Below are 13,372 nucleotides of genomic sequence, written 5' to 3' on the forward strand. Positions count from 1 at the left end.
TCCTTATGTTCGCGTTTGTACGTTTGTATGTTTGTTTGTATGTACGTATGTATGTATGTTTGTTTGTTTTCTTTTTTTTTTTTTTTTTTTTAATTCAGTTGAAGACACTTCGCGGAGAGTGGCGGCTTTTTTCCTTCGTCCGGGGTGAAGCAATATATTTTTTTTTTTTTTTTTTTTTTTTCCTCCTGTCACCGTGTCACTGTTTGCTTGTCACTTTTCCGTTATGCAAAAAAACAAAAGAAAAATTGTTCACTTGATTGGGAAGGCCCAATTTGTTCAGTGTTCGTGAACCGTTGCAATTCCTTGCTCTGTTTTTCTCGTTCCGCAGCGTCCCGTCGCGTAGTTCCGTTATGGCGTATTCGTATCGTATGCATATGCAAATGCAAATTTGTCGATACTGGGGGTAACCAATTGGTGAATATTAATTTTAGCTTCCGCTTGGCCAACTGCCAATTCACATATTTTCGGTTATTTTTCCAGTACGCGCAACGTTAAGAAAATTAAAAAAAAAAAAGGCACCGCTGCAGTTGTAAAAGTGCTTGCATGTATGCAGAAACATGTTGTGCACACGGGTTTTTTCGGATACGTAGGCCAGCGTTGCGCGTAGTTGCCACGTGTCGACACATGATCCCGCAAGTTCTGGTCATATACAAGTTCGGTTCCCCTCCCTGGCGTGGACTTCGCAATCCAATGGTCAATTGAGCCATACCCCTTAGTACGCACTCCAACATGGAACAACTCCCCGGGAGCACCAACCAGGAACTGAAGAAAAACGCGCAAATCGAAGTCAACAACATTAACAGGATTATCCTGAATATCCTCTGCGCGGAAGGATTAAGAAAAATAAAATTCATTCTACATGTGCTCAGGGAACTGTTGCAGAAAAAAAAAAATATTTTGCATGTGTATATCACCAACGACATTGACCATCTGTCCACGGAGAAGAGCCGCAAGGAAATGTGAGCGCGAAACGGCTGCACCATCAAAGCGATAAGAAACCGCACAACGGTGAATCCACCCAACAGTGAATCCACCCAACAGTGAATCCACCCAACAGCAAATTGATCAAACCACTTGACCACCCCTTAGCTTCAACACCCTACAGGAAGAAATCGAGTTGTGCGAAAATGAAAGCGACTACCAAGTCGTGAAGAAAAAAATCGAGGAGTACATTAACGCCCTCAGTGAGACCAACGAAATTTTGTGCCAGAATTCTCCCACGGAGAGAAACTTAAAGGTTAGGGGGAGGGACTACTAAAAAAATTAATAAAAAAATAAAGTGGGCCAAGTGGAACCAAAGAAGGATGAGCCATTACTCCTTTTTCCGCTTCGTTATGATACCTGCACCAACTGGTTTCTCCCTTGTTTTGCCCAACCAACAGGACAACCGTAACAAGATAATCCAAGATGGCTCTCTCCTGCTGAACATATTCCTTAATATGAAGAGGCTGAATTTTGCCTCCGTCGTGAAGGAGCTGGACGCCTTCAAGGAGGAGCAGAATCTGCTGCTCAACGTAAGGAAGAGTGACGTGGAGCGGCGCTAAGGGGTGGCATGCCCGTACCACCTGGAGCATGTGCGCCACATAATCTCTTACCTATTACCACTTATGGTTCGCCCCGTGCCCCCCTAGCTGAAGCAAAACGTGTACCACAAGAAGCAAATCGTGCACATCCTGAAGGATCAAATAAAGGAGCAAATCGAAACGACAGACAGGAAAAAAAAAATAATCCAAGAAAAAATCCAAGAAACAGAAAGAAGGAAAAAAATATTTTTCGTAAAGTCGATGCTGTACTACATATACAAGAAGGAGTACGTCCAGGCGAATGCTTCCAGTTATGAAATGAATATGAACTTCAAACACCACTCCACGAAGGAGTGCAAGGAAATGATGGAGAGCGATCTGAAGTCCTATGCCAATATAAACGACTATATAAAAGGCTTCTTGAATAAAAGGAACGACAACGTAAGTGCGTCCCTAGACGAGGGGCACATGGAGCAGCCACACTACAGTAGAACCGTGCACCACAGTAGAGCTGGTCATCACAGTTGTCCCTTTTCACCCCCCCCTCGAAGCTGCAAAACGTGCACGACGAGCTCGTTGAATATTACAAAAAGGAGAGACGCAAAAGGATGCAAAAGCTGGAACAAATAAAAAATGAATTTAAAGACTCCCTCAGGGCAATTCAGTTGAAGCGGGAACAAATTGTACGTTCGCAACATGGGTGGTCCAACACGTGCGGTCATAATAAATCTGTGCAGTAGACCTACGCATATGAACACACATGTGCAGATGATCTGGTCGAAGGGGGATTTACCATGTCCAATTCAAAAAAGGAAAAATTATTCGCCCATTTGTGTAACGCCCTTCCCATCACCCACGCAGGCGAAGTACGAACAACTGAACAAACAACGGGAGAAAGAAGAAAAGGAAAAAATGCGAAAGGAGATTGACGAAAGGGAGCATCTGAAGAAGCACAGCGAGTACGTCCTATTTTTGCAGGACATTGCTCGAAGGAAGATAAAGGACTACGAAGAGAAGAGACGCAGAAAATTGAGAAAAAATGCAGCAAAGAAGAAAAAAAAATAGGATCACCCTGCTCCCTGGTTGGGAAGCATTTGGATGGTGGTCTCCAAAGCGACTGCGAAGGAGGGGCAGTGCAAAGGGTTCCCCCCGACGGGATGCCCATTTATCAACAAATGTGTATTTCTACGTATGTGTGTGATACCGAGGAGAGGGACCTACACAGAAATTTAAAAAAACATTGGAACAATCATTTTAGGAGATCAAACAGATGCAATCGCAGTACAGGGATAACATGTTGAGGTAGATTTTTTTATACTTTTCAGATTTGGGGACTACGTCAAAGGTGTACAGATGTTTTTTGTTTCCTTTTTTGTTTCCTTTTTTTTTCTTTCTCTTCCGCGGGGTGGGTGAATCCTCTGCATGGGTGGTCTTATCCTTCGGAATGTGTTCACGGCGTGGGTTGTCGTTGGACGGGTCGGGTAAATTGTTCAGGTGGCCCATATTGGGGTCTTCCACGTGGGTGTGCCATTCCCCGTCTGAGCCTTCACTCGGAGCGGTATCAGTTGTGCTTCCCTCCTTGTCACCAAGTGACGCACCGGAGTATCCCCCACTGAGTAACTCCCCCCCGTCCATCTCCTCCAATTTTCGTTTCCTACTCAGGGAATGATTTTCCAAAGGGTGCTTATCTAATTTGGTTGCAGTGGTGTGTTGGTCATTTGGGGGCAATCTTTCCGTTGGTTCAGCGTTACGATGGTGGGTCCGTCCACGTAAGTGGTATTTATTGCTTCTCCCCCTGGTGAATTCTCCCCTACTGGCATGACGCTGTTCACCCTTACACGTTCCCCGCACGTGTGATTCGACCGCATTGCCTATCGTAACTGTCCCCCGATCGTGGTTTAAATGTTCAGCGAAATTCACCAAAAAGGAATAGCAGAAGTGAAAACTGAGCATGTTACTAAAAAAGGGCACGTCATATATATCCCTCTCGATCAGCATACCAGGAAAATCATTTCTATTTCTATTCCTATTCCGATTTGGGAAGAGGATCCCCTTCGTGTTGTTCAGGCTATCCGTGCAAGTATCCTTTGTCTTCCCGCACAAATAATGCAAAGAAATATTTTCGGTGTATGTATTTATTTTTTTTTTATCCTTTACGAAAAGGAAGGCCAAATTGACAACAATCCAGTTGTATTCTTTTTGCTCATTCAGGTTGAACAGTGCTTCGCTCAGCCTCTTCTCCGTGTCCATCTCTTCAAACAGCATCTTCTTCTCCTTCTTGTCGTCTTCCCCTTCGATATACTTTATGTGTATTCGTTCTAGGATCTGTTTAAATTTTTCCAAGCTTAGATGCTCCTTTGAAGGTTCGAAAGGAGTTACTCTCTCGACTGTGCCCTTTTTAACATTTTTTACCGTGTGGATGTTCCACGGGGTGGTGTGCAGGAAGGAGTTTCCCTCTCCATTGGGTTTGTCCAGTTTAGCACCCCCTTCCTCCAGCAGGGAATGTTCTTCCCCCTGTGGCAGCTCCCCATTTAGGAAATCCAACATGAAGGTAAAATTTGGGGGGAATTTTTCCATCATAGTTCTATTTGTTAAGTAGAGCGCCTTTTTTTTTACCCCCCGTTTTGCTTTGCTCCTCCCACCTTTACTTCCTTTTAACATTTGTATGACTATGTCTAACACGATGAAGGTGTTCAGCGTGGGGAGGACCTCGCTATCGCACAGGAAGCACTTCATTGGGGGGGGAAAAGGTGTAGGAAGAGGTGTACCACAAAGTACGGCAGTCCAATGTAGTGAGAATGATTTATTGCACAGATTAGGAGGACCCAACGGAAGGGGATATGCCTCTTTTACAAATATGCTTTTAAATATTCCTTTTAGGAAAAAAAAAAATTCAGGAAATAATGGTAGAGTGTTGTATCGACGTGAGGGCTAGGCGTGGTGATGTCCACGGGGGGGGTGCGTTCCGGTCGGCGATGCTGCAGGTGACCGACGGGGAAAAGATCGCGCATTGACACTTCTTTAACCCCGTGCTGGTTCAACCATTTGGTGATAAAGGCGGGAAAAACATCGGAAAACGATTCTTCATTTACGTTCATTGGATTCTTCTTCCGAATGTTCCTTCTGAGCAGGTAGTAAAATTGCAGAATTGGGAGGAGTTGCCTCAGCGCGTTGGTGCGTACGTCCCTGTGTGTGTTCATGCACATTCCCGTGGGGGAAAAATCCCGCACGCAACTCAACAATTTTATATACCTAAGAGATAGGGCTAAAATGCCGCACAAGTCAGCGGGGTAAAGGGTATGCTGATGGAAATCAACTCGAATTTCCTCACACCTTCGCCCGTTCTGACCATCCTGCTCATCTGTAACGGAGCAGCTTTTTCCCAACCGTGGGGATGCATTTCCCATTTTTTCCTTCCCCAATACGGGATAACTAGCACAAATAAGCATGACGTAAAAATTGAGGCACTGCAGGAAGGTCGTATCTTCGATGTTTCTTCGGTGGGGAGCTCCCTCGAACGGTAAGGCAGACAAACCATCCGAATGGTTAACCCACTGACGGGCGTAGTCCCTCTGGAGGGTTAGCACGGAATAGGTAAAGGTGTGAAAAAGCTGCAAATCAGAATAACCCGATGTCACCAGAATGAACAGATTTTTGCAAAAAAAGAAAAAAATATTAGTAAATGTGGAAATGTCTACGTACTGCAGGAGGAACCTTTTTATTAAGGAGGGCCTCTCCACTTGTTTGGCCAAAGCATCCATCCGGTTCACCACATATGTGAGGTGGTTTAAGTTAAGTAGGAAATAGGGACTGGTATATAGATCGACCAACTTGGTAAGTGTTCCGTGTCGATGATCCAACGAAAGGACATTCTTCACGAAACGATTTATTTGAAAACAGACTGTTAGAAAACTCCACATTTTTGTAAAACGGTAAATACACTGGTGGGTCTCCCTTACGGTAGCACATCTGTTCAATTGTTGGGAGATCATTACTTTTTGTTCTTCCGAATTTTGCACTAAGTAAAAGGAACGGAATAACTTCGCCACGTGGAGGAGGAGTACATCGATGAGGGCTTTGTCAAAAAGGTACAAATTGCTGCACGAATTGGTAAGCAGTGCAATGTGCTTAAGACTTATTTGGGCTTTTTCTCTGTCCGTTGGATGCTCTGCATTGCTTGTCGTTTCGACTCCACTTTGTTGGTACCACTTCTGTAAACACTCCCCCAACTGCTTTATATCCCCATCGATGAGGTGAATATGGGTCTCCCCCTCATTCGGGAACAGGTTCAGACAGTTTTTATATCTGTACAACCATTTGAGTAAATATCCACTGGGATTGTTTTCTCTCCACGTCTGCTGCTCGTCGTTGGTCTCACTCCCCTTGGAGTACTCCTTCCGGGTCACCTGGTTGCTCCTCCTAACCAAGCGGCTATGCTTCCTCAGGGCTACTTTCCTGTTATTGTCACACAGACTGTAATCAACAAAGAGCGAATCGTCTACATGGATTAGGTTCCTATCGGAAACCATATCGAATGGGTGTTTGTATGGGCATTTACCATCTTCCTCTGAGGCATCCCCCGTTTTTTGCACCCTTTTCAAACCCTCGAATGGTTCGTCTGACTCTACTTTGAACAGCTGGGCGTACCTCCGCAAGCACACGTTTCGCAAGTTTCTTATTTCTTTGTATCTTATCAGGCGTAAATCTTTGCCACTTTCCTGATCGCGCTCAATGGATGACTTAGGGGGGACCTTCTCGGTGTACCGCTCACTTGGGTGGAGCTCTGCGAGGCGGGAGGAAAGTAAAGGATGGCACGAAAATATGGATCAAAATAATGGAGCAAAATAGGGAAAGCGAATCACGTTGGGGACACAGACGCACAGATGAACAAACGCAATACGTCGTACCGTCGAAGTGTCTCTGGAAAAGCCTCCGGTTGTGAAGGCGAATAGCAGCTGGATGAATGTCACCAAAATGCTTCGCCAGAAAGGAGTTCCTTCTCATTCGTTCTGTCAACTCGTATGAACCTCTTTCACCCATTTGGGCAGTACAGTTCAGATCCCCAGAAGAGTGCACCACCTTGGCCCTCCGAAACATGTCTACATTTAGATACATCAAGTCGGACAAGTCCTTTTTGTCCTCACTTGTGTCTTCACCAAGTAAAGTTAATTTTTTTTTTTTTTTTTTTTTTTAAACTTTCAAGATTGATTTTTTCACTTTCCTTGTAGAGGAATCTCAGACAAGATTTTTTCCCCCCAATGGGAGTAGTGACAGGGTTGTGAGGGGAACTGTCTTGGCAGTCACCTGTCATACCTTCCCTTGAACGGCGCACATTAGCGCTGCTGTTTTTGTGGCACTTGTTCTGTGGGGGCAAGTAATTTGACGTTCTGCTCAGTTTGATGACGCTTCTTCGGTCAAGTGCAAAATTGGTCTCCTTTTTATTTTTCTTAACGGCGTGGTGGAGTAAAACAAATTGGGGTTCGCCCCGCTTATGAAGGATGTTGTGAAATCGGCCAGTCTGGTGAGTAACATTACCGCTATGTGCTGTAGTGGTGGTACCCTGGTCTGCAAGGGGTCCCCCCCCTGCGAGCAAACACAGGCGAATCATCTGGGATAAGCGGAGCAGCAAATAGGAGGCCCTGTATCCACACGTCCCCAGGTAGATAAACAAGCTGACATACATTTCTAGGTACTTTAAACCGAAGGAAATTTCTCCTATGTGCCTGTCTCTTCCTACTTGTTCTTCCTCTCCAATTATGTTACAAGCTTCTACCTTCATTTTGACTTTCTGTTCGTACAAATGTAGAGGTAAGTGGGACAGTTCGTTGATGAGTCCCTTCTTCTGTGGTGGTTGACCAAATGATCTGACAGGGTTCACTAGGGGGTCCACCTGTCCATCTACCTTTTCAAGATGTACCCTCCTAACTGAGGTACAGTAGGCGTCCATATGAGGATGTCCCCCTTCATCTGTTCGTAGCGCTTTATAAGTGGTGGATGCCCCCCCCTGTTTGTATCCCCACGTTGAGATTAAACTTCCACTGGGGAGAGTACCCACAGGGGGCAAAAATTTTTCAAAAAGGAAAGAAAAAAAAGGCTCATCGAAATGGTTTAAAAGGGTGAGTATCTTAACGACATACACCACATCTGCATAAGTGTAATGGTAGAAGTTGTTCCTAATCACATTTACTACTTTTTTTAAAATAACGGTGTCTTTAAATTTTTGCCTTTTTAGGAGTTTCAAAATAGATAGCACAGCACTTGGGGATAATTGCACACCATGCTTTTCCATAAACACCCTAATGAATAGAAAAAAATTCTGTTCCAAGGGGACACGTTTATGAAGGAGGGTGTTCACATACGTGGCAAAGTCTTCTTGAGTCATGGAGTCGATATGTCTCTCTACATTTCGGTGTAAATCCTTTATGTAGTCCAAATGGTGTTTCCCACTTTCCTCATTTAGGACAATCCTTAGCAGAAGAAAAGTATCCCTCAAGGAGAGATGACCAGCGTAATAACAACACATGTGTAGTAGCGTGTCGTAAATCTCATTTTTTATCCTCCCCCTGTGTAAAAAGTACAGAACCAAAATGATGTGCTTCAACTCTTTGTGTTTTTCATTTATCTCCTCTTCGATCAGATTGAAAAAGAGGAAAGTTCTGTCTGTATTTTCATCCTTGGAATAGTTAAACACAGTTAGGTACGTCTCTATGTACTTCCCCGTTGGGACGTAATTCAGTAGGCTACACAAATGCAGGTAATGGGAGATGGTCCTTTTAGACCCTTTATTCATTCTACACTGCCAGTAGAAGTATTCACTGGTACACTGCAGGAGGGGTAAGTTCTTATACTTCCTCTTGGCAAACGTTTTTAAAATAAATAGCAATTCATTTTCGTAAAATTTGCTCACGTTTTTTATTACATACTTTGTTGCAAATCTATACTTTGCGATGTCATCATTTGGTTGTAGCTGCTTTATGTACTTTAACAGATACACCTTGTTGTTATACATTTGTTCCACCGCCATGGGGATGTACTCTTGCGCGTTGTGAATCTCGTCCAACGTTCTGTTTTGCCACTCTACTGGGTTACGCAACATGGAGGACCCTTCCCCTCTCAGCGTTGTTCCTTCTTGTAGAAGTTTTTCCTTCCCTTTTGCTGCTCTGATGGCAAGTGAATTAACATCATTGGTGTATGTCATCCCCTTCGTGCCACCCCCATCAGCGGGATAATCCCCACCGTTTTGCCCCCCCTGGACAGAACTTCCATTTTTACACCTATCTGACTCCTTTTTTTTTTTCGCTATCAAATCGAAAATGCTGCTACAGTAGTTCGCCGAAATAGCCATGAAAAGGTTCCGCTTCTTCACCGCTGCCCGTTTGGCCAGCATCCTCCCCGCAGACCACTTCTTAGCAGCGTGTAAATGCCTCGTCGCTAAGTGCTTCATCGTTTGACGCTCTGCCGCGTAGCAGTAGTTGCATCACGCATTATTGCGGGCCTCTCTCCTTTTTGCAAAATATGGGTTCGCAAATTAGGGCGCACAGTGTATACGCGTAACTGCAAGCTGCCTCATCGCGGGATCGCATCACCGCCGCATCTACACCTACGGACGTACACACAAAGGCACTGTTGCGGTGCCCCGTTGTGCTTCCATGCCAAGCAGGAGAAAATACACTCATGGGTCCTACCCACACACACACTACTACTGCAGTGGGTCCACAACTTGGAAAGCAAATTCACCCGTACTACTTATCGACCTTATTGGAGATACAAAACGGGAGTAAACAGAACCGCACATTTAAAGCGAACCTCAAATGGATAAAACAAAATGGTAACATCCCCGTTTAGTCCTGTTCGCTAGGATTAATAGCCCTTTTTAAAGTAAAAAAGGGATAGGCAAACCCCAAAATTATGTCATCTAGCCTTTTTTTTTTTTTTTAGAAGATCAAAGTGCTATGTGAGTAGCCAGAACAACGGGCTTTAAAATGGGTCTTGTTATGTAGCACCACCGATGAATTTAGCGCGCACTGGGGGAATTCCCCTTTTGACGAAATAACCCCCCATTTGGGCGCTGTTTTGGTGAACAGGAGGGTTGGCCACCTCGCTGCTTGACCAACTAGCTAGGTCAATCGCATGTTGACTGACTATCCCCCACAGAGTAGCACCCCGTGCATCTCACAACTTTTTCGCAAAACCCGCTTCAGGGGCTAAAGCTTAACTCTCCACTTTTACAAAGGGCAAATCGGACAAGTTGGAACGAAGCGACGACGGAGTGAAATAAAAACGCGACAAAAAAAAAAAAGAAAAAAATTAAAAAGTCGAAAAAAGAACAATCCGAATGACAAAATGTAGCGTGAACTATCCAGCCATTTGCATCTCCACAGTGGCACCACACACACAAAAAAAAAAAAAAGAAAAAGCCAAATAATTTTCACAAATCGCGTGGTCATTTTCATATAACTAGTAGAGTGAACACGGGGTGGGCAAGCACATAACAGATGCATACCTGCATGTGTGCAAAAATGGGCTTGCAGATAGCTTAGACATATTTGTGCAATATGGATAGTATCTCCCCTCCTCTTTCCCATGGGTGCAAGGTGGGGCCAGGCACTTAAACAAAGAAAAGGGATTCACAAAATGGGTCATGCATACCCCTGGTGAAAGGTACACATCACATATCATCGTAATTTCCCATTTTTGTACAAAAAAAAATGAAATGCTAATTTGGATTGAGTGAGACGGAGGAAAAGCAAAATGGTAGTCATCCAAGCCAGTAGAGGTGCTATTTGAGAAGGCAAGCGGAACAGGCACTTCATCGGTGTACACGTAAGGCGAGAGGAACCCTAACAACATGGGAAGAATTTCTTCGGCTTAACCTTCCTCTTGCTAACGACAGGCATCTTCCTAATGCTGCAGGTATGGTCCATTTTAGGCGTCGGTCCAGTGAGAATCTGTTTGGAATTCATCTGCTGCATGTACATCTGAGGGTTATTCATATTTTCAAAAATGGGCATAGAGTAAGGCATGCTATTATAGTTATTATTTTCACTCAACACGGTGTTGAAATTTCCATTGGGTATGTTAAAATTGTTCGCATAAGTCATAGGATCCGTTTCTGTAGTTCGCATGTTGTTCAGATAATCAGGGGAGAAATTATCACCTGTGCTTGGATGGTTCATATACATCATATCTGCCCCAGAATTATAATCATCCAAATTGAATGGAACTTGGCTAGCTTGAATTGTGTTCTGTGTGTTGTTATAATTCAATAAGTTTCTGTAACTGTCAAATCCGTTGGTCGTTTCTAGACATGTTTTCATTCCTTGCATGCTTATGGATTCATTTGGATCTGTATGTATGATACTGTTCATTGGCATGGTGTTGTTGTATGCGTTTCCCCCCTGATCTATTTTAAATTGTGGCATCATCTCAGATGGGTAGCTTTCTCTGTTAAGGACGTAGTCACTGGTGTTGTAGCCATTGGTCAACACTGCTCCATTCATCATGTAGTTTGCGTTCATGCTGTTGTGTGAGAGGTCCGCTGGGTTTAGGGCATATTTTGGCTCCTCCTCAAGTCGGGAGGAATTCAAAACGGTTCTCATTCCGTACGCCCCGTCCATTTTGGTCGTCGTGTTTATCGGTAGGATGTGCTTTTCACGGGGGAGATGGAATGGGAAAGGCAGCACAAAGGGGAATAGCGCCAAATGTATGATAAGACAAATGCAGGAAGTCCTACGAAGGAGTACTTCCCCTCGGCACTTACACTAAAAAAAAAAAAAAAAAATCGCGTGAAGGGCCAAGGAATGCAAAATAGTTTACGTTATAATGAATGACCTTCTCAAGATACAATTTGGTGCGGAACGAGTCAGCATGTGCACGTGTATGTAAACATATATCCACGCGCGAAGCTTTTTACAAAAAAAAACAGTTGGACAGAAACAAAGCGCGCTAAAATCTGCGGAGACCTTTTTTTTTAAAAAAAGAAAAAACAAGGTAAGTACAACATGGATGGTATGTTACAAAAAAAAAAAAAAACAGCACAGCACACTGCAGTGTGAAAAACTTTTCCTGTCAAACAAATTTACACACCTTTAGCCCTCAAAATCTATACCTCGAAAGAAAAGTAGCAAACTCATATTAGCATCACAAAGGGGTACAAATTAAACGTTTTTCTAAAAAAAGGTCCAGGAAATTGAATTATGTTGCATATTCCTACTGACATGTAAAAGCGTTATATAATTATAAGGGCAGTTATTTTCTCTTCAAAAACTCCTCACATGCACCATTTTTTTAAAAGGACGCAACTAATTCGCACACACGATGGATCATTTTTACAAAAATTGTATGAACAGGCAAGGTAAATTTGGCATTTAAAAAAAAAAAAAAAAAAAATCGCTGTGCACACATAGGTAGCTTTTAGAACGTGGCTATTTTTTTTTTTTTTTTTTTTTTTCTTCACCCACACTGCTAATGGCACATTTTGAAATGTAGAAATATGGGCTTATACTGTGGAAGATGCATAACTGAACAAATCTACACATTTTTAATATACATTATTATTCCTCTTAAGTGCGAAAAAGCTGCATATGCTGGTGTGGCTTTTTTTTTTTTTTTTGAACTTATGGTCTTATTTTACATTGGCTGGTGGCTACTTTTAAGCACATGCATCGTTCAGGTGTTTTTTCCAAAATCTGCGTACTCGTGCAAAAAGGTGTGTACATGTAAAAAGGGAATGGATGATATCATTTTTGTGTCCCAATTTCTACTGAAATGGCCAAGGGGGGAACCCCAATTTATGCTTTAATTTCCATAAATTGTTCTCTTTTTTTTGCAAATGAGAGGTATGCACGGATAGTGGTTAAGTAGCCTTTCCAAATATTTTGAAAACGCTGGAAAATGCACTTCCTACGCAGCGCTCTCAATTTTAAGGGATACTTTTTTTGAAAAAAGTAGAGCGGTTAAAACGTCTGCGCACAAAGCAACTTCGTATCGCTAGGAAGTGCACCCGTTTCGATTCCTACAAAGTTTGCTTCTTCACCATATTGCGGCATCTCCGCGTAGCTATTTTTGCATGCTCAAAAGTGGCGTTAAAATTGTGTAGAAGGGCGAGCTCATCACAGATAAGTGCGGCGCGCAAGGCACTTCACGCGGAATGTACCTTTAGCGATCACTTAAACTGCCGACCTGGGGCATTTACTTTGAGCGCTCCAAACGGTTAAGAATAAAAAAAAAAAATTAAATTAAATTAAAGTGAAACGCTACAAAGGATTGTCATAGGAGTACACCCGTTCCATATTTTCCAAAAATTTTATGAAGAGGTCCTTAAAAAAGATATCGCTAGACGCGCTTCGCACCAAATGTGTACACAAATGTAGTGTGCATGTGAGGCGCTCAACAGGAGCTAGGAGAACAATTTGCACCCTTCCAACGTTCTCTTATAAAATGTCATTTTTTTTTCTCTTTCTCTTTTTCCACCCTTTGGTGGATCCTCCTGTGTCGAACTCTTCGTGGGGTCATTTCCCTAAAATATTTTCTCATCGTTCCTTTGCTATCCGTAGAAAGACAAATTGTTTTCAGCTCAACATCGGTGTGTAATGTACATGGTCATTTTCCCGTTATTTCAAATTTCCCGTTGCGACATTTAATGCAAGCATTTTTTTGTGAGGCGCGAGGCAGGAAAATATATGCGAAGGAGTTCGTCAAAAAAAAAAAATAAAATAAGTTCATATTATGCCGTACGTGTAGGTGTAGAGGATCACATGTTAGGAAAATTACCGATCCATGTCATGGAAACGTTTGTGATTCGCATGCGTACGCGAATTCTATTTTAATGTTCCATATTATGTGTAATT

The 13,372-nt window shown here is 43.1% G+C and overlaps 3 protein-coding genes across 3 annotated transcripts; 1 reads left to right on the forward strand and 2 right to left on the reverse strand.

Annotated features, from left to right (window-relative positions):
- Positions 1 to 729: 729 nt before the first annotated feature.
- PCOAH_00026490 (Uncharacterized protein) lies at positions 730 to 2,588 on the forward strand (the record flags this gene model as incomplete). The annotated part of the gene is made up of 6 exons (XM_020059454.1): positions 730 to 959; positions 1,090 to 1,237; positions 1,383 to 1,514; positions 1,632 to 1,964; positions 2,075 to 2,206; positions 2,385 to 2,588. The coding sequence occupies 6 exons, from the start codon at positions 730 to 732 to the stop codon at positions 2,586 to 2,588; spliced, it is 1,179 nt and encodes a 392-aa protein (XP_019915024.1).
- A 189-nt stretch (positions 2,589 to 2,777) lies between these two features.
- On the reverse strand, positions 2,778 to 8,967 carry PCOAH_00026500 (Uncharacterized protein; the record flags this gene model as incomplete). The annotated part of the gene is made up of 4 exons (XM_020059455.1): positions 2,778 to 4,253; positions 4,550 to 6,306; positions 6,431 to 6,673; positions 6,837 to 8,967. 4 exons carry the CDS (start codon positions 8,965 to 8,967, stop codon positions 2,778 to 2,780), a joined length of 5,607 nt encoding a protein of 1,868 aa, XP_019915106.1.
- Positions 8,968 to 10,363: 1,396 nt separating this feature from the next.
- On the reverse strand, positions 10,364 to 11,140 carry PCOAH_00026510 (Uncharacterized protein; the record flags this gene model as incomplete). The annotated part of the gene is made up of 1 exon (XM_020059456.1): positions 10,364 to 11,140. One exon carries the CDS (start codon positions 11,138 to 11,140, stop codon positions 10,364 to 10,366), a length of 777 nt encoding a protein of 258 aa, XP_019914970.1.
- Between the last annotated feature and the right edge of the window lie 2,232 nt (positions 11,141 to 13,372).

Source organism: Plasmodium coatneyi, chromosome 9 (assembly GCF_001680005.1).
Source record: "Plasmodium coatneyi strain Hackeri chromosome 9, complete sequence".
NCBI classification, from domain to species: Eukaryota; Apicomplexa; class Aconoidasida; order Haemosporida; family Plasmodiidae; genus Plasmodium; species Plasmodium coatneyi.